The 26,012-nt window shown below is 37.1% G+C and overlaps 1 protein-coding gene and 1 long non-coding RNA gene across 3 annotated transcripts; both read right to left on the bottom strand.

Annotated features, from left to right (window-relative positions):
• LOC144452561 (MAM domain-containing glycosylphosphatidylinositol anchor protein 2-like) lies at nt 1-26,012 on the bottom strand. 2 transcript variants are annotated; one of them, XM_078143665.1, is made up of 4 exons: nt 25,929-26,012; nt 15,118-15,264; nt 7,233-7,492; nt 1-210 (listed from the first exon to the last, which is right to left on the bottom strand). In XM_078143665.1, exons 2-4 carry the CDS (start codon nt 15,167-15,169, stop codon nt 124-126), a joined length of 399 nt encoding a protein of 132 aa, XP_077999791.1. In that variant the 5' UTR covers nt 15,170-15,264; nt 25,929-26,012; the 3' UTR covers nt 1-123. The 2 variants fall into 2 exon arrangements, with proteins under 2 accessions (XP_077999791.1, XP_077999790.1); XM_078143664.1 differs by lacking the exon at nt 25,929-26,012 and adding an exon at nt 25,420-25,530.
• On the bottom strand, nt 10,603-14,370 carry LOC144451907 (uncharacterized). The gene is made up of 5 exons (XR_013482318.1): nt 14,358-14,370; nt 13,540-13,700; nt 12,333-12,447; nt 11,757-11,897; nt 10,603-10,838 (listed from the first exon to the last, which is right to left on the bottom strand). It is a non-coding gene; the product is annotated as an uncharacterized LOC144451907 (long non-coding RNA).

Here is a 26,012-nt window from a genome sequence, read left to right as displayed (position 1 = left end):
TTTTGTCACAATGGAAATGGTGTTCTTTTTCTTTTTGAAAGCTTCCCATCAAGAAATTATCTCCTAATTTGTATGTTGAACTCAGAATGTTGACAACGTCTGACTACATGTCTGTGTGACATATTATGAACAGAGTCCAGGAGTCAATGAGATATCATCCAATGCAATATCACTTCTATATCCACTGCCAATCACACCCTCAAATGCCAACTGAAAGAGAATATAGATTATACATGTAAGGGTAATTAAAGGTTGCTACATCATAGTACATGGATAACGTTTCAACATCGTAATCAGTCCCAGTTCAATATTGTGTCTCTGTTACCATGGCTACATGAGCTTCAGCTCAGTTAAATGCAAACTTCTCTCATGGATTTTTGGAAAATGCATTCGTTTAAGCCTTTAATGACTTGGTTTCTGTAACTCAATGGAAACACCCTAAATATAGGGTGTCAGGCTTAAAAGGGTTAATATATCCATATTGAATGATCCGACATATGTGAATACAACATTCACTATATGATGCAGAAATGATGATAATGCAGTTTTAGACAGACAGGGAGGCTTCAGTAATTACAGGGGGGGGGGGGGAATTAGGAGTTGACTCACATTTTTACAAATTGGTCCAGGGGGAGGGCCATATTTTAGAAAATGGAAATTATGGGCAATTTGTTTTGACTCATTTTTATCTAACTGTGCATTGGTTTGTTATTTTGACCTCATCCCATTGCTGCCACCTGTTGCAAATCCTACTGCTACCCCATCCCACCACTGCCACCATTGTAAGATAGCGCAATAATCCCATAAATTGACCAGATTATAATAATTCCGATTTGTTTGGGGTCAAATTGCTTGATTTATTAAAATTAATTTGCCATTTTGCCAGTTGAATTGTAAGGTGTGAATCAAACATTCTACTCAGTTTTCATTTTTATTTAGGATTCATAACAATAAAACTCCCCTAATCGATGGTTATATTTCGTAGTCAAAATAAAAAAATAAAAATATATACATTGATAGGTCGAAATGCAACTATTAGATAAATAATTTCATTTCTAAGACTCTGTATGTAGTGTCCATATTTTACTTCCAGCCCCCCCCCCCCCCCCCACACACACACACAATTTTCTAGGGGGGTCATGGAAAAGAACCATGATTATTTAATGAAACATAAATCATCTGCAATAACTTGTCCATGAGGATGTGCAAGACTTGTTTTATCACTATCAGTGTTATCATCAGTACATGATTTTTTGCAGTCATTTCTCTAGATCTAAATTCTAGTGTTCCTACCATGTGAGTGGATATTATGTCTAATTTTTCTCTTTTTAATTTTCTCTGTTTTGGTAATTAATACTCATCAAGATATTTATCTAACTCTTTCACTTTCAGTTTTTTTCAAGAGTTCTACTCAAGAACAACTTCAACAAGTCATATATTTCTTGTTTTCTCTTTTTTTCTGTTGCCCTCTCCAATGTTTTGATCTGATATTTTTGCCAAGTGAAATCCCCAAATACTGGAAATAGAAGTAAAACTTGTCTATCAGTCAAAGTATAACAGCAAGCACAAATGTTGAATTATTTCAGTTTTTGACTATTCCTTCTAACAATAAAAATGTTCATATTTACACTTGCATCGTTGACAAGCTGAGCAACACAAACCGGCATTGGAACTAAAGTTGTATTCAATACGTATCTAAAAAGTAAAACAGTTGTGTGAAGTATTTAAAATATATATCCACATTGCTCAATGGAAATATATGTTGTTCTTGTGCATGAAATGGTTACAAATGTACCTTCTTTTGTGTGTGTGTGTGTGTGTGTGTGTGTGTGTGTAAACAACTTAAAGTCCAAAAGAGATATTTTCATTTTACCTTCCTACATATCAATACATTTCATACAGTTGTGCAGAACCATTGGTGCTATTTTTAAGTTTTGTACATAGAAACTTTAAAGTTTTTTTGGAATATTAAGTTTTCGAAGTACTCGTTGGTAGAGAAGGATTGGCGCTTTACAATAAAGTGTTCTTGTTCATTGTGAGGTTTGTACTCTTTTGTAATTGTAATAGGGGGGGGGCATGGAAAAAAAATCAAGAACTTGCAGGGGGATCAATTTTTCCCGAGCTTTTGTGGGGGGGGGGGGGCATGAAAAAAATACACAAGGAAAAGGGGAAATCCTCCAGGGTCCTCCTGGAAGTAAAATCTGGACACTCCCTAAGGCTGGGGAGAAATGGGGGCAGACGGGGCATGAACAAAATTGAGGGTTCAAAGGGGAGGGGCATGAAAATTCTGAGGAGGGGGGGGAATATTTTGCTAATGATTTGAACCAAATTAAACATCAGGAGCTGTCGTTTACCGAGTACATTGAATAAATTCTCGCAACTTCTCCACAATACCTTCTAAAGTCTACACATTCTGTGATGAGTTGGGTGACAGCCATGTGAATGTATTTGCGTATGCCTTCCCGTGTCTGTCTGTCTGTCTGTCTGTCTGGCTGTCTATCTCTCTCTCTCTCTCTCTTGTCTATGTCTGTCTGTCTGTCTGTCTGTCTCTTTCTCTGTCTCTCTCTGTCTCTATCTCTCTCTCTCTGTCTCTCCCTCTCTGGAAACTTTTTGAAAATTCAAACCTCATGAGCAGTCGTTTACTTTGTAGTTTGCAAAGTTATTACCCTACTTTGTCCCTTGGTAAAGTGTGTAGATTCCTGTTTCGACCAAGATTGACAAACGCACCATCTGCTCCAAAACTGCATGAACAATTTTAAAATTCTCGTCCTCACCCAATGTGAGACCTTTTTTCGAATTTCGCAAAGCCCACATATATTTGTAAAGAAATATCTCAATGGTATGTATGGATGCTGAAGTTGATTTCCACTGTTAGTTTAATGTGGTGTACCGTACATCTCTGAAGTGGAGGAGGTTGGGGTACTGTATAATTACACATTAAAATATGTGTAGACGGGAAGGGGAGGGGGGGTCATGAATACTTTTGAGAGCGCAAGGGGGGTGGGGGCAGTGTACAACCGACATTTGTAATAATTGCCGAAATTTGTAATAACGCCGATATTTGTAATAAAAATCATGTTTTTCGTGTAATAAAACCGACTTTTTGTAATAATTGCCGAAATTTGTAATAATTTCTATGAACAACAAATGTAATAAAAATTGCCGATATTTGTAATGAATTTCAGAAAAAAAATGTGATAAAATTGCCGAAATTTGAAATAAAAAATTACATTAAGGAGGGTCCTTCCTTTCACACTAAAACATGGGTTATCTAAATAAAGAAATACAAGATTGCAAAAACATCACGTCAAACGAAAGTGGATTTAACAAGCATTAATTGAATTGATTAATATAATAATTGATTGAACAATTAAACAAGTTATTATTATTTCAATCAATCCGCATATATGTATGTATGTATGTATGTATGTATGTATGCATGCATGTATGCATGTATGTATGTATGTATGTATGTATGTATGTATGCATGCATGCATGCATGCATGTATGTATGTATGTATGTATGTATGTATGGTATGTGATGAGGAAGTTTAAGAATGATTGAACAAACAAACGAATGAATTAACGAACAAAGAAATGAATGAATGAATGAATGAATGAATGAATGAATGAATGAACGAACAAATTAATTAGTTAATTGATGGGTGGATGCCATTCATTTGAAGGAACTAATTAATTAATTGATGGATGGATGAATGAATGAATGAATGAATGAATGAATGAATGAATGAATGAACGAACGAACGAACAAATTAATTAATGGATGGTTGGATGGATGGATGAATGAATGAATGAATGAATGAATGAATGAATGTACACTGTGTAATTCTTAGCGGAGTTTTGTTATATTTTGCAAGCTGCCGCGGATACTGAGCAATTCGACAGAATATATTAGAAAATATGTGTTCGCATGACATTTACATGAAATTTGTGAGATTTGTCGCCACCGATGTGTATCGATTTGACTATACCATCAATGTTTGAGTACAGCAGCCCCCTTCCATATCATTACAGTGATTTTCTATTCTTCATCAATCTATTCAATTTTAGTGGCGTTTTCAAGGATGTGCATGGTTTAGTGAGCTGTGCACTATGGGTAGGAGTTCATCATTTTAAATCTGATAGGGAAGGGATTTCAGGGATAGTTGACCAGTAGAGCCGGGAATGAGTTCATGAGTTCTGATTTATTTAGATGAAAGACAGAAAAAAGGGGAGAATAACGTCTCCCTGATCCCTTTCTCTAAAATAATGAAATCTTATCTCCATTTCAATTAAATCATTATTTTGTGTATTTCAATTTTGAACTTGTAGAATGTTTGATGAACTTGTAGAATGTTGTTGTGGCCACTATATATAACATTACAACTTGTTTTGTATATTTACAGAGACTTGTACCAATTACGAATATACTTGTAATAAAGTTGTTGAAAACTTGTAACAAAATTGCCGACCTTTGTAATAAACTAACGATAATTGTAATAAAATTGCCGACATTTGTAATAAACTAACGACATTTGTAATAAAATTGCCGACATTTGTAATACAATTGATGACATTTGTAATAAAGTAACGGCAATTGTAATAAAATTGAAGACATTTGTAATAAACTAACGACAATTGTAATAAAATTGCCGACATTTGTAATATAACGTTGCCGACATTTGTAATAACTTATTAACGACATTTGTAATAAAATTGCCGACATTTGTAATAACATTGCCGACATTTGTAATAAAATTGCCGACATTTGTAATAAACTAACGACAATTGTAATAAAATTGGCGACATTCGTAATAAACTAACGACAATTGTAATAAAATTGCCGACATTTGTAATAACATTGCCGACATTTGTAATAAAATTGCCGACATTGGTAATAAACTAATGACATTTGTATAAGATTAACGACATTTTTAATAAACTAACGACATTTGTAATAACATTGCCGACATTTGTAACACAATTGCCGACATTTGTAACGACATTTGATGTAAAACTGACAGTAAAAATTTACAAAATAAGTGCCTCATCTTCACCAATCCTAGATTTCAACAAATTAAACACCTGGATCTAAGAAACTTTATCAAAATTCCCTGTGTAAGAACTTATTCTACAAGTTAAGCCAGGGAAGTTTTGCGCCGGTATTTAGCACCAAAAATTGATACAGAACTATATTGTTATGTATTTACTTCTATGATTCAAATCCAAAATTCTTCCTTTATATATCAGAGTTTATCGTTGGTTGGCCTGTCATAGGTTTGTGTTAATAAAACCATTAGGCAAATATTGGCAAGCGATTATGTTTCTTTTTATACATAAGTACAATTAGTTCACAGACCAACAATAATCGAAACTGGAAACTGGTATGTGTGTCGCTAGACTTTGGTGAGATATAGCGATATACAGTATCCATAACACCAAGTGTCGGTAATGTATGATGTCTGAAATATTCGCCTTTATGCATATTAATCTCTTCACACTCACGGACAAGAATATGTCCCTGTAAACTTATTGATATACTAACTAATTTGTTTTTAAAAATTACTCATACCAATTACTTCTCAAGCCATTATGAAGCTTTCAATTTTTGCCCCCAAATGCACTCTAAAATTGGTTGCGAAATCGCCGTTTTTAAGATTTCTAGAGAAATCAGTTTGTTGGTAGTCAACCGACCAGCTAACCAACCAACCAACCAATCAACACTTTGTCCGCAATGATTAAAATATATACATTCCATCATACAAGCACGAAGTGTTGATCAAGTGATGGATTGATGATGCTAGTTCGTATATTCATTCATCACTCAGAAGCCTTCACAATCACAAACAACTCATACATTCGCCGCTTGTACACTAGAGGAAGTAAGATTTAAGAACTCAAGATGAAATCAGGTTAGAAAACAGATTGAAATTACTTTTTAGCTACCCTCCATACGCCTGTCTTTCCATCCCTCCGTCAGTCAGTCAGTCAGCCAGCCAGTCAGTCAGTCAGTCAGTCAGTCAACCAACCGACCAGCCAACCAGCCAACCAACCAGCCAGCCAACCAACCAACCGACAAGTTATCTTTTGACAAAGTCAATTTAACAACACGTCCGCCAATGATCAAAATTTACATTCGTTCAATAAAGCACGACGTGTTCATCAAGTGAATTATGATTTGGACTGATGGGTTGGTACATGAGTACTGCTGGGTATATAATGTAGGTACTAGTAGGTAAGTAAGTAGCTAGGTAGATAAGTAGACTTATTATTGACTAATCGCATGATTGATTGATTGATTGATTGAATGATTGATTGACAAAGACTCAAAGATCCAAGTGGCTGACATAATTGTTGTAAATTAATTCTAGGAAGCCTGTAATGACGATATTTTAAATCCCTTCTAAGTTTAGAATGAGTAACTCCATTTCTTTGAAAGTCAGAGAGGAACCCCCTTAACCTTTTTTTTATTACAAATTTCGGCAGGTTTATTACACATTTTTTTCTGAAATTTATTACAAATATCGGCAATTTTTATTACAATTGTCGTTCACAGAATTTATTACAAATGTCGTCAGTTTATTACAAATATCGGCAATTTATTACAAATGTCGGCAATTTTATTACAAATTTCGATTTATTACAAATTTCGGCAATTATTACAAATGTCCGTTGTACAGGGCAGTGAATTATTTTTGACAAAAAATAATTTCTCCTCCCAAGCCCCCCCCCCCCCCCCCCCCCGCCATAAATTCTGACCCCAGCCTTATTAAGCAGATAGTCTAATGCTATTCATTATCGAAAAACAAAATCTCTCTTACGGGTTAAGATTATTTTGATATACCACGCTGGCACACAGACTCAAGCTGAGAGCTGATATTCAGTAATAACTGTCATCCTATTATTAAAAGTCAAAAATAAATAGCCTATCCTCATCCATATGGCCATTTTAATGACTTGTACTATCAAGAATGTCGGCCTTGTATTATATGTGAAGATTTTTGATTTTGATGACCATATCAGATACTCATAGACAGTCAAAGCCATAAGCTTTATATGTGTGTAGGCCATACACATATTTATTTTCTGTGGTCAAAGTGTTGTTGCTGATTATATTTGGTGTTACCCCTCCCCCCTCCCCTCAAAGTTAAAGTCATGTCAAAAAAAGGCAATCATAATACATAAGTTGGTGTGCATTGACTACATGTATGTGCTGAATAAAACATTCTCACCCTGTAATTTGTTTTCCGAACTACATAAATATTTAGTTGTTTCCACTGGGAACCTTGATTCCCCGACTGACTCCATATTGGATTGCCTGTGACGTCACCATCATTGTATACATATACCTTTAAAGTTCCCATATGATCCCCATACATATGGTAGTTAAAGGTAAAACATGCACCTGTAGTGGCAGGGAAGCTAGGAGAAGTCAGTCTAGCCATGTCCCCTGGTTCACGAGGAGTCGAAGCCTCTGTGTACAGATAATGTCCTAAAGGATAATAGAAGAAATGGAGATCACAATGATTATGAAATAAACATGTGATACGTTTCGTTCATATCATATGTAAAGTAATAGTATTCACACACTTTGAGTAGGTGAAATGCAATCCACCAACACACCAATTTAATCATTGTTTCATATTATTAGTTCGGATAGTGTACTGCTCCAATTCTAAACAAACATTATTCGTTATATTAGGCCTAAAAAATCAATTGTTTGTTCCGGCTACACGACCCCACCTAGCTTTTCACTGCCAACCCTTTGAGAAAAAAAATAAAATCACAAGAAAAGTCTCACGAGAAACTGTGGATGTGGAAACTGACATCAATTAACTTAAAAAGGCAAAATAAAACTGTTCCTCCAATCTGTATTGGCTGTACATCTGACAGGAAGAAGTAAACAACACATAGACCATTTGGAAAACAATGGAAAACTTGAACTATAAAAAAATATCTAATAAAATAAAATAAATAATCTACTTACCCCACCTGTTCTAAAATTGAGCGTAATCGGAACAACAATTTTTTTTTATCAGGCCTAATATTCACTTAAACCTGCACTTAGCTGCAACTGTGGGATGTTGGATAAATGTTATTTGTAGGTATAGTGTAGAGGCAATTTTAAATCTTGAGTGAACATATGGTTTCGATGTCAGCATTCAAACTGTACTAGTTATAACTATGAACCATCTCTGGTTTGTGGTTGGAAATTCAAGCCAACCACAGAGACAGGTTTGTGGCTGGAATTTCAAGCCAAACACAGAACCATGTCATGTTTATGGCTTGAAATTCAAGCTAGCCTCATCACCCTTGATTTAACAATCCAAGTGTTTAGTTTATGTAAGGTCAAGTTATTGTTGTCCCAGCTTTCAAAACAGGTGTTTCATATATATGCCAACTTATCAATGAAACTTACAAAGTTTCCTATACCTACAAATTTTTCTATACCTGAAAATTCTTTTAGATGATTTTGACTTCATAAAACGATTTAATCAACATTATTTGATTGACTGACTTCAAGTTGTCAATATGGTACCATCTCACAGTTTTGTACATCGAACTAATGGTACGTTCACTTATTTTCAATTAAACATTGATATAGTATCACTGTATATTATTTTGAATGTGCCTAGGTCACAGTTAGTTCCGGGTGTACATCAAATATATTTCCAGGCAGCACTTGGCGAAATTGCACTGGTTTATTTCCAAATATTTGATCAAATTTGACATTTTGATTGCACCAAGCAATAATTTTTTCATACATCAATTCGATCACTAGACATTTTTGAGTCTGTTTTTGTAGTTTCATGGAAACTGAACAGCAAATTGCTATATGAATGGCCTGTGAAGTCAACAATGTATGTTACAGATCTACGGGCCAGGGATCGTTACCCAAGTATCTTAAACCTTGGGGTAGAGTTTAAAACAAAAACAAAGAGAACACAAAAAATACTAATAACCAGAGATGAACTGAAAATACTCATATATATCTTTGTATGATCCATAGATGTAGCAAGTTTCATTGAATTTGGTGCAGCCTCACACATTTCACTAATTTACAACATTTACTCAATTCAAAATCAACACCAAGCTGTGTATACATGTAGTTCTAAAATGGAAATCTTATTTATTAAATTAAAAAAATTGTTCTCGAAAACAAGGAACAACCATTTTAAAATAAAATATGTTACAGGCATTTTTGTGTAATAAATTTCATGTTAATAAATATTCTTGTCTACAATGATATAACATTATGGCTATTCTTACTATTTGTAACAAATCCTGTCAGTATAAGCTTGGCATTTTTGTGTAATAAATTTCATGTTAATAAATATTCTTGTCTACAATGATATAACATTATGGCTATTCTTACTATCTGTAACAAATCCTGTCAGTATAAGCTTGGTACTACACAATTCAGAAATGAGAGACTTTGATTTTCGTTACAGTTAATATGAAGACTTGAATATTAGTATACATGGTTTGAAAGAAGTCATCAGATTATTTGCTGTTTTTAAGCTATATACTATGATGCATATATGATGTGGATGGTATGTGATGGTTAATATTAGATTTTATTACTCACATTTTAGAGTCCCCACTACCCCCCCCCCCCCCCACCACACACAAATGCAGTGCACATTGATAAACATGATGTTTCTGATGTGAAATCTCGTCAGTTTCAATTACTATTTTTACCTTTGATAATTGAAATCTCATCTTTTTTCATCACGATTTATACCTCCTGACACTCTCGCTTTTCCCTGTACAATCTGCATGCATAGCCTGATAATCTGGTCCTTCCCAAAGATGCAAGGTAGACACCCCCACCCCATTCGCTTGCCCTCCACCGATACGACTTATAATCCCAGCTCAGTCTACTAGCTAGCTCTCACCATTTCCTACTACAGTTTTAACCCCCACCCATACTCTGACCTTTCCTGAGTACTATTTGTACACCTCCCTCCCCCAATACTCTGGCCTCCCTTACAAAACTTGCAGGCCTGCGCTTATAACCTTCATATTAGCATGTAAAGGCTAAGATATTAACCTTCAAACAGTTATTTTTGCCCATAAGCAGTACATAGGGCCTTAGCAGTTCCTTAGCATATGTATAGGCCGAAATATTTAAATGAGCTAAGCAGTTCAACTGCTAGCAAGGCCTGCTCCTTAACCTTCAAGATTAGCAGTTCAACTGCTAGTTCAGCCTTCACAGTTCACTAGCAGTTCCTTAGCATGTGTATAGGCCGAAATATTTAAATGAGCTTAGCAGTTCAACTGCTAGCAAGGCCTGCATGTAAAGGTTAAGATATTAGCCTGTATACAGTTTGTTATTCAGCAGTACACTGGAATTTGACAGCTTGCAAATGCACAAAATATATGCCAGTGAGTCCACTTCATGAATGTGATGTAGAAGTGCAATGTTTTTTTTTTACCTCTTTGATTACATATTTAAAAGGATGTCCACTACTCACCAGATTAGACTTCACTGCAGAACTTACATACACAATAAACCTGCACGGAATCAAAATATACTAAGAAATCTTCATTTATTTACTTCTTGTTACTATACTGTTGAACTAAATATAGATGATAAAGTACAATTGGAAGTGATATATCTAAAAATCACTTTGATACAGGCTCAAAACTTACAGAAAAACAAGAACTTTTGTTCTAAAACATTCAATGGGAACTACCGGTATTACAAGATATCAGTCTTGCCAGGTCATGCTTACGTCTTGCGTTGCTTAGTTTATTGGTAACTTTTTTATTGAAAGCTGTCTCTGTGATGTCATATTTCATTCCGGAATCCTGTTCTCTCGCTAACAGGTACTCTATAGATAAAACAAAGGTTTACATTAGTATCTGATTGAAGTCACGGATGCATTTTCATAGGAACACCAAGCTCAAGCATTTGCATTTTAAAGTTATAGTGACTTGTTAAAAATCAACTTATTAAACTCATAATGCATATTATATCTTACACACAAAAAGCTGACAAATGGGTTATTACGTGCATAGTAAATCCAAAGAAACAACCATTGCTCATTAGACATCCATTTGCATCTGTAGTCTAGTAAATAATGTAAATTCATGCAATCCAAATAGCTGCTATGCCATATTTCATGCCACACTTGAGGTCAGAGTGGAACAAGTATATTTGTTGCTATGCATGGCACCATGGGATCAGGCAATTAGTGGAGTTGGCATATTTGTGCTGCACAAAATCAGACGGTTTCTTTTTTCTTTAAGTTTGTGGTTGCTTGATTTTAAGACAATTACGCCTCTATTTGGGTGTGTAACTCTATTTCAGGTAATACTATGAAACTGGAAATTATTTTTAGGCAGTTTTAATTTTATGCCCAATCATGAACATGAAAATAAAACTGTGTGACTGTAGATGTAAATTATTTTAGATGCAAGTCAGTCTCAGGATAACATTTTCATACAGTGTTACTATCGACTGCCATCACTATCATGGTACAAGGAGAAACAAATTTTTATTTAATGCACTGTATGTACTTTACAGTAAGCATCTATAATTTCAGTAGCCTAATGTCAAATTTCATTGTTCTCAACACATTGTTTATGTGCACAAACAACACTGAACACCTTGTTGGCTCTAAAATTAAATGTGAATAATCAACTTGAATTCCTATAGCACGAATATAACATTGCATGTTAATATCTCGGTTCACTGTAATACAAGATAAATAATTATCAATATACATTGCTCCTTTTAATTGTCTTACTTTTTATTGCCTCGATTCGATGGCTGTCCAAAGGTACTTTAGATTCCACACCACTTCTCTTTAACCGCTTCCCCATGCCACAACTATTTGCAAGCTCTTCAAAGGTGAAGACGATGTCAATCAGTTCATTCAATAGAACACCTACAGATATTGATAACAAAAAAAATGTCAAAAAACTAAACAAAACATATTTATCATCACTCAAAAATAAAATACTGACATTTGGTTGTTGCTAAGGGTGCGTCATGGTTGCTAGAGCAAATTTTGCTGATTCTTTTAGGAAAAGAACACTTTTAGAAACATTGCACCAAGTGCATATGTATTCCATAGTATGTTGTCCTTGTGCAAAGTTTGAGAGAAATCGCTTCAGTCATGTCTGAGAAATGACTCCGGACGGACCCTATTGTATAAGTCCCCATCCTGGACTTCATCTGATTGGGACTAAAAATAAACATCATAATTGTGACAGTTGTAACTCACTGCTCTCAAGTGTAAAGAATAGTCAGCCTGTGTGAGTTATAAAACAAATTGTTGATAAGCCAATATTTCTTCTAGTGTCATATATATTTTACTCACCAAAATAATCTTTCGACTATGAAGCCTTCTTCTCTGCCTTGAACAGCTTTAAAGATGAGACTTTGACATCACCATATAGATTAGGGTTGTTTTTAATCTTAACAAGAATCCTTTCCTGCAAAAGTAACAACATATGATTAAGTATAAACTTCCTTAACTTGAAGGATTGTTACTTTTTAAAGCAACACAAGCTAAGTTTATGTGTAAGGGAATTTCTTTTACTCCTCTTTTTAAAAAAAATTAGAACCTTCGTTTCTGTAATAATAACTGTAATTCAATGTGAACACACTCTACATGTATTATCACTCATATCCATACATTTTTAAAGAAAAACATTCTTTCATAATAAATCCAAGCACACATACACACTATGTTTAGAAAGGATGTTTTCAGATTATAATTGAACGAAAAACTAATGTTCTTTCTCAGTCTCAGACTTTTTTTCTAGTCAGTCTTTGATAGTTTTCACAGAAAATTTGGAATGCTTTGAAAATAAATATCAAGGGCATGAACAATTTCAAAACAAACAGAAATGTGCAAACTAAACATAGGAATATCGTCTTGATGAAACCTGTGGTACATGAGACTTGCCATACCTTACTGCTGAGCACTCCAAAACTGTGAGATAGTTTGTGGCATCATTTCCCGCAATTTTTGAAGGTAATTCAGCATCATACAATTTACGATGTTAAACTACAGCTAGCAGGTTTTCGGATTAAATTTGAACAGATAACTATAAAGATCTGATATAATAACGGCATTACTTTGACGACGTTGAAGAATGCAAGTCTGCACTAATTTACCAAATTCTCTAGCTCGTTACTGTGACACGTATCAGTGACAATGCACTGTGGCCATGTCATACTTTGTCTTTGTATATGGTCACTTATTTTTCATTGTTTTAATATTGTTCTTTCTTCAAAATCATGTTTCCAATCTCTCTTCAAAGTAGTACACTGTAACAGTCATTGATGACATTGAACACTGATGGTTCCAAGGACTGACTCACAGGTGACAAGTCAACGGTAAATGCATTGCGTCCCGAATGTTGAATAACGCAACCCATGTGTATGAATCTTTGATCAAAAAGCCTTATTATTATTAACTGTAAAATGTTCAAATTGTCACAGAATTTATCATAACCATATATCTCAGGTAATACAACAGACATTGGAAATCAAATGTGGGTTGAAATAAGATAACTTACCCGCCGAATGGTATACCACCACTCCCTCGTATTCTTGTGGGTGAACTACCGCTTCGGCACTTTCAGTTATTTCCTCTGTTTCGAAGTTACATGTAACCCTCACTCCTACTTCGACATTTGTATCGTCGTCTAATTCATCGGCCCTTTTTATGATCAATGTACTGTCAAAAGGGAAATACAGTTGGACGAAAGTGTGCGAGGCTGCCATGTTGAATCACATACTACACTGCCGTTGGAAGAAAAGACGCGGCAAGCAAAATGATTGGTCAGTTTCAACTGGGTCATAGGTCAAATATTTGTATATCTCATGTCGCAAAATCCATTGCTAAATTGCCAACCCTATTTCACGTATTTATATTGTCTGCATAGTAGCAATGATGCACGAGTGTAACTCTTTTTCAATAGTGTATCAATCAAATACCATGGACTTCCGTATGGACCACGACTGGTAACATTTTATGACGTCACACTTCACCCATTTACGTTACGTATTCTCACCCATTTACGTTGTTGGGGTACACTGTAGCTCTGGATGTATGCGCTACGATGTTTGACACGTCGTTCCATCCAGAGCTAGGGTACACTGTAAAAACGAAGGCAATTGCACCGATCGCGATGGAGTTGCTGTGTTCAAGAGTTCGAGAGTGAGCATGTGGCCAGCCTATTTGATGATTAACGAACTCCCAATTAAACAAAGGAAAGCTCGTGAAAATATTGTATGGAATATAAGTATTTTTTTTTGTACTTGTATTTATAGTTGCAAAACTGTAGTAGTAACTGGATACACGATAAATATAGTGAACTCTAGACTGTTGTACCTTTAGTATTTGACTTCTGATCAGCTCATGCTCTTAGCTGTACTTGATATGATAATATGATATGATATTAATAAACCAATATGTATTAAACTGCAAACTGATTATTGTAAAACGTTGTCTAACATCAATGTGGAATTTTTACATTAAGTTAATAAATGACTTAGATTTCAAATGTTACACTGTTACAGCAACCAAGGGCCAGATTTAAACAAAACACAGTATAAATACTCAGAGATCTCTGTTCTAGTACTTTGAACTGTTATTTTTTTGCTACTACACCAGTTACACTTAGCATGCACAATTTTCAACTGCTAAGGCCTAGTCATAGTAGCAGTTGAGCTTAGCATGCAGAATCTGCAACTGCTAAGGCCAAGTCATAAAACCAGTTTTGGCAGTTGCACTTAGCATGCACAGTTTTCAACTGCTAAGGCCTAGTCATAGTAGCAGTTGGGCTTAGCATGCAGAATTTGCGACTGCTAAGGGCCATTCATATTAGCAGTTCGAACTTGTGCTTTACATGCTAAGAGCAATATACTAGCAGTTCAAATTTTTAGAAATGTCTCTAACTGCTAAGATATTCCAACAACTGTTAAGATTAGCAGTTCGACTGTTAGTACTAACAGTTCACATGCCTGCAAACTGTTAACTTAGCAGTTCAGTTTTGTAATTTCCCTAATACGATGTGTACAAATTGAAGGAAAATCTAAGACTCTCCAATCGAGGGCTATATTTCATTTCTATTTAGTATTTATTTTCTTACCCGATGTAATTGAAGTGGTATGGTCTGCATACGGTCCAGTCCCAGCAGTCATTGTCGATCCATGTATAATTTGCCAGTCAAAGTCATCTGATACATCCTGTATGAAATCACCCAGCCCAGATTCAAAATTACAAATATAAGATGACCCTGAAATATGTTTTATAGAATTGTTACATAAGCACACAGTAGTATTGGTTAACAAATAAATGGTTATACAATATATATGAGTCACATCACGTGTAAAGGTAGCTGATGGCAATCGTATGCAAATAAACTACAGCGTGCTCAAACTCACAGTGCAAGTGCGGGAAAAAGTTAGTTGGGCTGTCACATGTTGTAAACAAACGTTCTTCGCTAGTACAATTCCGCAGAGTTTCAACACCAGTGAAATCACACAAAAAAGTTCCTGAGAGACTAATAGACTCTTATTATTTGGATTACTTAAGATTTATGTCAATTTCTACACCGTGGTCATTTTGTGACTATTATATAACTTTGATCATTTTCATCAGGCTTGCCAAGAAGAAGCCTGGATCGGACCAGCGACATATCTTCGTTGTTGCTGCATTGTTTTGTATTTGTAAGATGTGATGCTTTGAATCAAGGTGAAGTAAAATGTTTGCTGTTGCTATTGAATGATCATACAGTCGATCGGTATTCATAGGAAATTTTTCAGGGTCTCAATCAAATTGAAGTATAAATTTTCCTCTTTGCATTTCCATCAATGTTGGTTGTCTTCCGCACTTTGATCTTGATTGTGAGATTAAAGTACGCAGTTGTAAATGGCATTTAGCCAAGCAAAGTAATATTGAGTCTTATCGGGTGAGTAGTAACAAGTTTTTGAGCAAAATTGACATACCAACTGATTTATTACATTGTACAGATGTTAATTGTAATGTCTTGAAGCATTGGCAGGATATTGATATGTTATATACTAACATGATGCGCAGTCTATCTGAAGCTGCTGATGAGAGTATTCCCCACTCTGTAGGTAACAACAAGCATACTGTACCACGTTGGAATCAATATTTGCGTTTTACATGGGTATTTGTCCCTGATAACCTGATATGATTTCTACCATTTTGGTAAGGATAAGGCTTGGGATGTCACTGATAAGGGTAACTATAGACCTTATAATTGCCCTTTCATCTGTCATTTCAAAAGTGCTTGAACATGTTCTACTTAACTTTATCGAGTCACATTTGTATATTTCTGACAATCAATTTGGTTTTAAGGCTAAACACTCTACTGACCAATGTATCTATCTCCAGAAGGAAGTTATCCAAGTTTATAAGTCTCATAAGAGTCCAATATTTTTGTGTTTTATGGATGCTTCTAAAGCATTCGATCGGGTTAATCACTGGTCACTTTTTAAAAAGCTTTTACTGAGAGGAGTTCCTGTAATTTTTGTTCGTTTGATAGTATTTTGGTATAGATCTCAGCTAGTGTGTGTTAAATGGAGAGCTGTCGTCTCCTCTACCTTCACTGTTCTTAATGGTGTTCACAAGGGGAATTTTATCTCCACGTTTTTTTAACGTTTACATTGTCTTAATTCTCATAAGGTTGGATGTCTGATTAGTAGTAGACTTTTGAATCACATTTCATATGCTGATGATTTGATTGACTTTAGCCCCCCTAGCAAGGGCTTACAAAAGCTTCATGTTTGCGAGGTTTACGGTATAGAACATGATACTATCTACATGTATAATCAGACAAAAACTCTTTTTATGGTTGTCATCCCCAAAAACTTTAAGCTTTTAAACACCCCTGTTATTTCTTTCAATGATAATAAGCTTTCGTTTGTTGACTCATACAAATATCTGGGTGTATGTTCTCAGTAGCTTCATGGGTGATGATGATATTACTAGACAAATGTAATTACTTTACGTACGTGGTAACTTTCTATGCAGGAATTTTGCATTTTGTTCTAGTGAAGTTAAGGTTAGGTTATTCAAGTCTTTTTGTTCTAATTTATACTGTTGTCATCTGTGGTCTAATTTTAAGTAAGTTGAAAACATACAACAAAGTTTGAGTTGCGTATAATAATTGTTTTAGAAAATGTTTTACTTTGTCCAGGCGGTGTAGTATAAGTTCTATGTTTGTTTGTTACTCAGTTTTGTCTTTCGGTGAACTTGTCTGGAAAAGTGTTTACAGATAGTAGTAATGTTTATGTACAGTGTGCTTATTCATGTATATACCATGACTCTCCAGTTCAGGCACTGGAGAGATATTCTTTATTGATTTATGTCACGATTTGTTTTGTTTTTTTGCATTTGTGTGGTTTTTGAGGATTTTTAAATGTACTTTCATGAAAAATCCAGTGTATTTTATATGAACCTTAAGCCTGATCCAAACAATAAATAAACACAGAACTGTCCTATATAAGAGGATTATGGCTAATCTATGCAAATGCGGGAAATTCAAACTGCTGTACAGAGCACTAGCCTGTGGGTCTTTTTTTCAGCATTTTTTCTGTACTCCCAGAAACACACAGGTCATGAATCATGTACAAATTATTTGTGAATGTCAAAATGAGACAAATTCCCCTGCTGTTTAGATAGGGTGTGTGTCACTCAGGATGACTCAAATATGCGACATTTGCATATGTTAACAACCCAGATAGGAAATGTTTATATTTTGGCGATTACTTGCCAGTGAGTCATCACAAGTTCTCCACCTCCAAATATCATGCAAAATAGGGTGCCATGACAGGCACAGACAGTCATGCCTTATTATTTCCATTAGGGAGCAAACAGTTTTTTAATACGGCCGGGGGTGGGGGGGGGGGGCACCTTTATTTGGTCATCATTTTTAAGAAGTGAATAAAGGGGGCCGGGCCACCTTGTTTTCAACTAAACAAAATCAAGAGCCACACTCCTGTACTTAAATGTCCATACATTTAATATCATACCTAGGCCAAAGCCCCTAAGCTCACACAGCTGGGCAGATTCATTTGTGAGTGGCTGCCTCATGATGATATCATAGAGAGCGCCCTCAGCATGAAGATTGCACATCTTACATAGAATGTGCATGCGTAGTCATTGTACCGCAATGCATCCTTGAGTAAAACCACCGAAAAACCATCGCATAGTATATAGGACATGCATGCGTACTAGTCATTGAGCTGCTATGCTGTCACTTGCAGGCGCTGTGTGAGCTATTTAACCAAAAATGTATGTGCATAAAATAAACCATAAACAAATAGCTATAAATATACATTCAAATATAACATAAACTCTGTCTCTCAATTGATACATGATCCAATACATATGGTATGGCATCACAACAATGCACCATGGCCACCTTTAAGCAACAGTTATTTGTTAGTCCCCGCCAGACGAAGTACGGGACGGGGACTTATGGATTGGGTTCTGTCTGTCCGTGCATCCGTGTGTCCGTGCCTTTAGGAGTGCAAACGTGTACATGTATGGAAAGCCGCAGTTATGTTAAAGTGTACATGCAAAGGTACATACTTTTTTTCGTAATTATGTTTATTTTGCCATAAAAATAAAGGAAATCGGGTTTGTAATAGTACAATATAATTCTAACACGAGAAATTGCACGAAAAATGAGGCACTCTTGGCTCAGCCACAGAGCACCTTCAGGTAAGTACCTCTCATTTGCATATGGATAGGACAGGATTTGGAACTTTATAACGTCACTTCGGGAACACAAACGCATTCATCAGTGTATCTGTCACCAGCGGGGCATGTACAGTGAACAGGGCGGAGCATTGGGCGGTACAGGGTCTGCATGTGAGTCTCGCACCACCGTGGTCTGAGCCCTGCATGCCTGGTCACAGCCAGTAATTGTTTTGTTAAAGTTAGCATGGCGTTGGCTGGCATGCCCTTTAGTTTGGTCATTATGGTATGACAATTGGAATATACAGTTATTCTATAGTTGTAATCGCATAACATAAATAAATAATGGAAAGATATGACAGTCCGCACAGTTAGGCCTAGTGTCCCAGTCTTAGCCCTTGTTTACTTAGGTCAAGGTTGCATGGCGCACCCTAGACAGTCTTAGGCAATGTGGTTAATGTGCCAATGATGCAATGTTAGATAATGTTAATTAACTTGGTGTCCCTAGCAGTGATTGTCTAAGTCACACAGCTTAGCAAAGTCCCATATGTCGCGCATTTGATTCCTTGGGTTGCGTCAAATGTCCTCTTGCCTTGCGCGTAGTGCAGTGGAAGTCCTGCCATGGGTGTGTTGTGCGGCTAGTAGGCGTGGAACACTTTGTAGGATGCCCATCGTCGTGTTCACGCATATCTGATAGGCGTCGCTTTTCCATCGGCCCAGAGTTTTGATGAGCCAGTCTGTTAGTTGAGTGGCAGCAGCTGTGGTGGCTGCCCCACTTCTGAAGCTGTGTGTGGTGTACTTGTGGGCGTGTAAGATTCCAGCCTGTGTGGGTAGATCGCGTAATAACGTGGACGTCTTGTCGCAATTTCAAAGTGATTACTAATCTCAACACTCAAACACCTGAGTACCAGCTAGCCCTGTTTCTACATGCTATTGGTCCTGAAGCCCTGACAATATACAATGGATTTGATTATACTGCTGAAGAAGACAAATCCAAAGTAGAAACTGTGATCAAGAAGTTTGATGAACACTTTGTTGGTGAAACAAATGAAACATATGAACGTTATCTGTTCAATAAGCGTGTTCAAGAGCCAAATGAAAGCATTGATACCTATATTACAGCACTGAAGATAATAGCTAAGACTTGTAATTTCTGTCAATGTTTACACGACTCCCTCATCCGAGACCAGATAGTTGTTGGTGTTAGAGACAACACAGTCAGAAAACGTCTACTACAAGAACGTAAGTTAACTCTCAACCACTGCATAGATACGTGCCGAGGTGCTGAAGCTACTACCTCACGATTGAGAACAATGGGAAGTACAGAAGAAGTGCATAGAGTAAAGACAAAATCCAACTTCCGGAGAAAGAAGCAGTGTGATATCAAGAATCACAAACCAGAAGTGATCCAAGCACCAAACAGAAGGGTATAGATTGCAAGTTCTGTGGATACAACCATGTACCAGGCAAACTGAAATGTCCTGCATGGGGAAAATCATGTACATTATGCAAAGGTAGAAACCACTTTGCTAAGAAATGTACGAAGACTCGCAACATACATACAGTACAAGACCAAAACAGCAAGTCCAGTGACTCTGATCCAGAATGGATAAATCTTGTGAAAGTCCACACTGTGAGTGACAAAGAAGTTCACGCAGAAATGCTTATCGACAACAAACCGATCCGTTTCCAGTTAGACTGCGGAGCAACAGCCAATATTTTACCCATTAAGTACATTGGCAACAGAGACATTAAACCGTGTAACAACAGTTTAGTAATGTGGAATGGCACAAAGGTACAACCAGCTGGAGTATGCCGTTTGATCATATGCAACCCAAGAAGAAGAAAGAAATACTCAGTCGAATTCATTATAGTGAATGAAAACTTAACTCCACTCTTATAGGTATGCAAGCTAGTCAGCAGATGAAGTTACTCACTATTAACACAGAAAACTTCAAGGCAGTCAACTCAGTTTACACTGATGACAAACGTCATATTGTCAACAAGTATCCTGATGTTTTTGATGACAAACTTGGAAAACTTGAAGGTGATGTACACTTACATGTAAATCCAGATGCAACTCCTGTAACACTACCATGCCGATCAGTACCAATCTCAGTAAGAAGCAAACTGAAAGCTGAACTTGACCGACTCATACAGCTTGGATATCTAACAACAGTAGATCAACCTACTGAATGGACCAGTCAATTTGTAACCACGACTAAGAAGTCTGGAGAACTCAGAATCTGCATAGATCCGAAGCCACTGAACCAGGCACTGAGAAGAGAACACTACCAGTTACCTACCTTAGATGACGTCTTACCTGATCTATCAAAGTCAAAGATATTCACTAAAGTTGACCTGTCATCCGCATATTGGCACCTTACTCTTGATGAAGAATCCAGTTTGTTAACGACGTTTATAACTCCTTTTGGAAGATACAGATGGTTTAGACTACCCTTTGGCCTGAACGTTTCCAGTGAAATATTCCAGAAACGACTACATCAAGCACTTGAAGGCCTACCTGGTGTACTCTGTATAGCTGATGACATCACAGTCCACAGTGACACTGTCCAAGGACATGATAGCAACCTTGACAAATTGCTACAACGATGTCGTGAAAAAGGAATCAAACTCAAGCAAGCAAAGCTGGAACTGCGATGCAAACAGATAGCTTTTCACGGACACCTGTTGACCGAAGATGGTCTGAAAGCTGATCCAGACAAGATAAAGGCTATCATAGGAATGCCGAGACCTGAAAACCCTGAAGATATACAGCGACTCAGTGGAATGGTGAACTATCTGAGCCGTTTCCTACCACGTTTATCTGATGTCATGAAACCCATAAGACAACTCACACACACCGATGTTAAGTGGGAATGGACTGAAGTCCAGGAAGCTGCACTTGATGAAGTAAAGAAAGTGATGACGTCAGCCCCTATACTGTCATACTATAATCCTGATAAACATCTTGAAGTACAGTGTGATAGCAGTCAATCCGGTTTAGGAACTGTATTGATGCAAGAAGGATGTCCAATTGCATATGCAAGTCGAGCACTTACACCTATTGAAACGAGATACGCTCAAATCGAAAAGGAAATGCTCGCGATTGTCTACTCAATGGAGAAATTTCACCAATACACGTATGACCGACACACTACAGTATATAGTGATCATAAACCCTTAGAGTCCATACAGAATAAACCACTACATAAAGCACCGAAGAGGTTACAAAGGATGATGATCCGTCTCCAAAACTACGATGTGAAGATCATCTACTGCAAAGGTAAAGAAATGTACGTAGCTGATATCTTATCCAGAGCGTACTTACCCCCTGATAAAACGACAACCGAAGAAACTGTGTTTGATAAGATCAATATGGTTAGCTTCCTACCAATCAGTGAGGAGAGACTGTTACAGATCCGATCAGCAACAGAGCAAGATGAATCCCTGCAGTCACTCCAAAACGTGATCCTGTTCGGATGGTCAGACACCAAGGACAACTTACCAACACAAGTTTCGCCATATTTCAATTTCCGAGACGAGTTATCTATTCAAGATGGCCTCATCTTTAGAGGAGAAAGAGTTGTAATACCACACAAGTTGAGAAAGGACATGATGACTCGAATACACTCATCACATACAGGAGGAATTGAAGGTTGCCTACGCAGAGCCCGTGAATGCCTATACTGGCCAGGCATGTCCGCTGATATAAAGAACTATATCTCGTCATGTGAAACTTGCCGTACATACGAAACCAGCCAGTGCAAAGAAACACTGATGAACCATGAAGTTCCACACAGACCCTGGCAGAAGGTAGCATCAGATTTGTTTACCTATGACAATCGAGATTACCTAGTAACTGTAGATTATTATAGCGACTTCTACGAACTGGATAAACTTCCAGATACCAAGTCCTCAACAGTTATAAGGAAAACCAAACAGCACTTTGCCCGATATGGAATACCAGAAGAGTTAGTATCCGACAACGGACCACAATACACCTCTACTGAGTTTGCAACATTCGCAAAACTATGGGATTTTGAACACCCTACCATTAGCCCATATAACAGCAAGGCGAATGGCAAAGTTGAAGCAGCTGTTAAGAAAGCAAAACAAATCCTGAGAAAATGCAAGAAATCAAATAGTGACATTCATCTCGCACTACTTGACCAACGCAACACTCCAACTCAACAAATAGGTTCTAGTCCAGCACAACGTCTCATGAACCGTAGAACCAGAACATTACTACCAACAGCAGCCAGTCTACTACGTCCAAGAACAACTAACCTAGAAAGTGAAAGAGATAAGATGAAGAAAAAACAAACTACACAAGCAGCGTACTACAACAGAAATGCACATGACCTACCAGAGTTAGAAGGTGATATTGTTAGAATGAAACCATTCATTCTAGGACAAAAGAAATGGCCAAAAGCCGTCGTCACACAACGTTTGGATGAACGATCTTACGAAGTTGAATCATCTAACACAACATACCGACGTAACCGAGCTCATCTCAAGAAAACAATGGAACCTGCAGATCAAGACCTGGGAAAGACAGACACAATATCTTATGCTCCCAATATCATGAAGCCACAACCGTCTACAAATATCATGAAACCACCACCGTCTACAAATCATCCTACATCGTCAAGCAGACCTGATGATAAAGAAGCAATATCGTCACCACCACGACAAGTTATTGCTACACCATCCAAATCTCCGATGAAATCCAGAAGTGGCCGTGTTATAAAACAACCATGCTACTTGAAAGACTATTCTACTTAGAGATACATGTACATATGCTATGCCGTGTTATAAAACAACCATGCTACTTGAAAGACTATTCTACTTAGAGATACATATGCTATGCCGTGTTATAAAACAACCATGCTACTTGAAAGACTATTCTACTTAGAGATACATATGCTATGCCGTGTTCAAATAGCAATAACCATAGAAACTTGTTTTATCAGTTTTGTTTGTTAGGAACTTAAGACGATAACTTTGGTAAAGAGACTATTTACCCTGATTACAATTTGTTCTACAAGTTAAATGTTATACTGTTAACAGTTCAAGTTGTGATTCGAGAAAAGTTCAATTCATAGTTTAATGTTATTGTTCCTATAAGTACATATCAGAGCAACAAATACAATTACGCGAACAATGAACATATCCCATCATTTTGAACAATGAACAATATACCGTGACTCTTAACTACCTTTTCAAAAAAGGAAGGATGTTACAATATGCTACATATTGATACTTTTGATTTAACAATAATATGTATCTTGAACGAGGATGCGACTTGCGCATAATCTCTCTCTCTTCAACATGTCGTCTGACTAAGAGAATACACTATAATTGTTATGCTCTAATGATCTGTGTTTGTGTTACTTATTCATAACCATCCACGATTAAAACATGGCGGCAGCGGTGAAACTTGATGCCCAGATGAATTTTCTTAGCCTTGAATTTCAAGACAGTCTGTGTAGGTGTTCTTAGCCTTGAATTTCAAGACAGTCTGTATGGGTGTTCTTAGCCTTGAATTTCAAGACAGTCTGTGTGGGTGTTCTTAGCCTTGAATTTCAAGACAGTCTGTATGGGTGTTCTTAGCCTTGAATTTCAAGACAGTCTGTGTGGGTGTTCTTAGCCTTGAATTTCAAGACAGTCTGTGTGGGTGTTCTTAGCCTTGAATTTCAAGACAGTCTATGTGGGTGTTCTTAGCCTTGAATTTCAAGCCAGTCTGTGTACATGTTCACAGCCTTGATTTTCAAACCAGTCTGTTTAAATGCACACTGCCATGAATTTTAAGAAAGTATGTATGCATTTACACTGTCTTCAATTTCAAGCCAGTCTGTGTGGGTATTCACAGCCATGGAATTCAAGCCAGTCTGTAGGGGTACATGTTCACAGTTTTGAATTTCAAGCCAGTCTGTGTTCATGATCTTAGCCTTGAATTTCAGGCCAGTCTATTTGCATGTAGACAGCCTTGATTTTTAATCCAATCTGTGTGGGCGCAAGTTCAGATCCTTGAATTTCAAGCCAGTCTGTGTAGATGTTCATGGCCATGAATTTCAAGTCAGTCTGTTTGCATGACTTGAATTTCAAACCAATGTGTGTGCTTGTACATTGCCTTGAAATTCATGCTAGCCTGTATGCACTGTGCAAAATCTTGAATTTCAAGCCAGTCTGTATGCATGGTGCAAAATCTTTAATTTCAAGCCAATCCGAGTACACAGCCTTGACTTTCAAGCCAATGTGTGTGCTTGTACACTACCTTGAATTTCAAGCTGGTCATTTTGGATGTTCACAGCTGTCTGTGTGTTTGCATGATTGCAGTATAAACCTCAGTATTGACCTGTCCATCACTATGATACAAACTTGAATTTCAAGATACATTGTCAGATGAACTTCAATAAAAGCATACATTTATCCAGTCATTTTATGTGAAAAATATACTTTAAGAGAAGTGTTTTAGTCGATAATAGCAACAATATTTGAGCATTTGTGAGTATTTACCATATGAAATTGACCAAATGGAAAGGTCAATTCAAAACGGAATCAGTTATAACCATCCACGATTAAAACATCGTCCATCTCTGAACATGAAGGCTGGGCTCTCCCCAGACCCCTTCCTGATGCTAGCGTATTTCTCGTAAGCATGGATGGCACATATGGATGAGTCAGAGGGCGCTGTTTGGATGGACGTGTTACCTACCGCATTTGAAGGGGTCAGTCTTGGACACCTTCACTATCGACGAACAGAATAGTATCAAGCGAGATGTCTGACCCGAGTAATGTCTGTCTTTCATCGAAGCGATGAGGCGTGGGTGAGGTAAATTTGCCTACCCGCAAAAAAACACAGAATGCAAGTGTACATGCTGACCACAGCATGATCTTATCATGCATGGAGGTGATAGCCTGGGTGCTCTCGTTGCGTGTTCTTCAACGTTCGCATGATTTCGATAGTTATGGGGAGAAGTTGTCATGTCGCGTCCCCATGCTGACATTTAATGCCTTGTAATGTTCGCCATAGTATCAGGGCGTCTGATATCACCTCCCCGTCCCCTTGTTCGATGTGCCCATTCAGGATGGCAGCTATAGGTATACCTTTCTAGTTTTGTACATGAGGTTCTGCCTTGACAGGTAAGTTACGAATAGTACCGCTGACCACTGTGTCAGTGGCAGTGGTTGTATATCAGGTAGGTATTGTAGAAGTCTACATACCGAGTCTGGCCAGTGTGATATGTCTTTCTGGTCGTCATGGCGATACTCAGTTTCATGTACTTCCTAGCGTGTGTTGTGAGCCAC

This window comes from Glandiceps talaboti, chromosome 22, assembly GCF_964340395.1.
Source record: "Glandiceps talaboti chromosome 22, keGlaTala1.1, whole genome shotgun sequence".
NCBI classification, from domain to species: Eukaryota; Metazoa; Hemichordata; class Enteropneusta; family Spengelidae; genus Glandiceps; species Glandiceps talaboti.
Note: the sequence above shows the minus strand (reverse complement) of the source record. Positions and strands in the feature narration are given on the sequence as shown.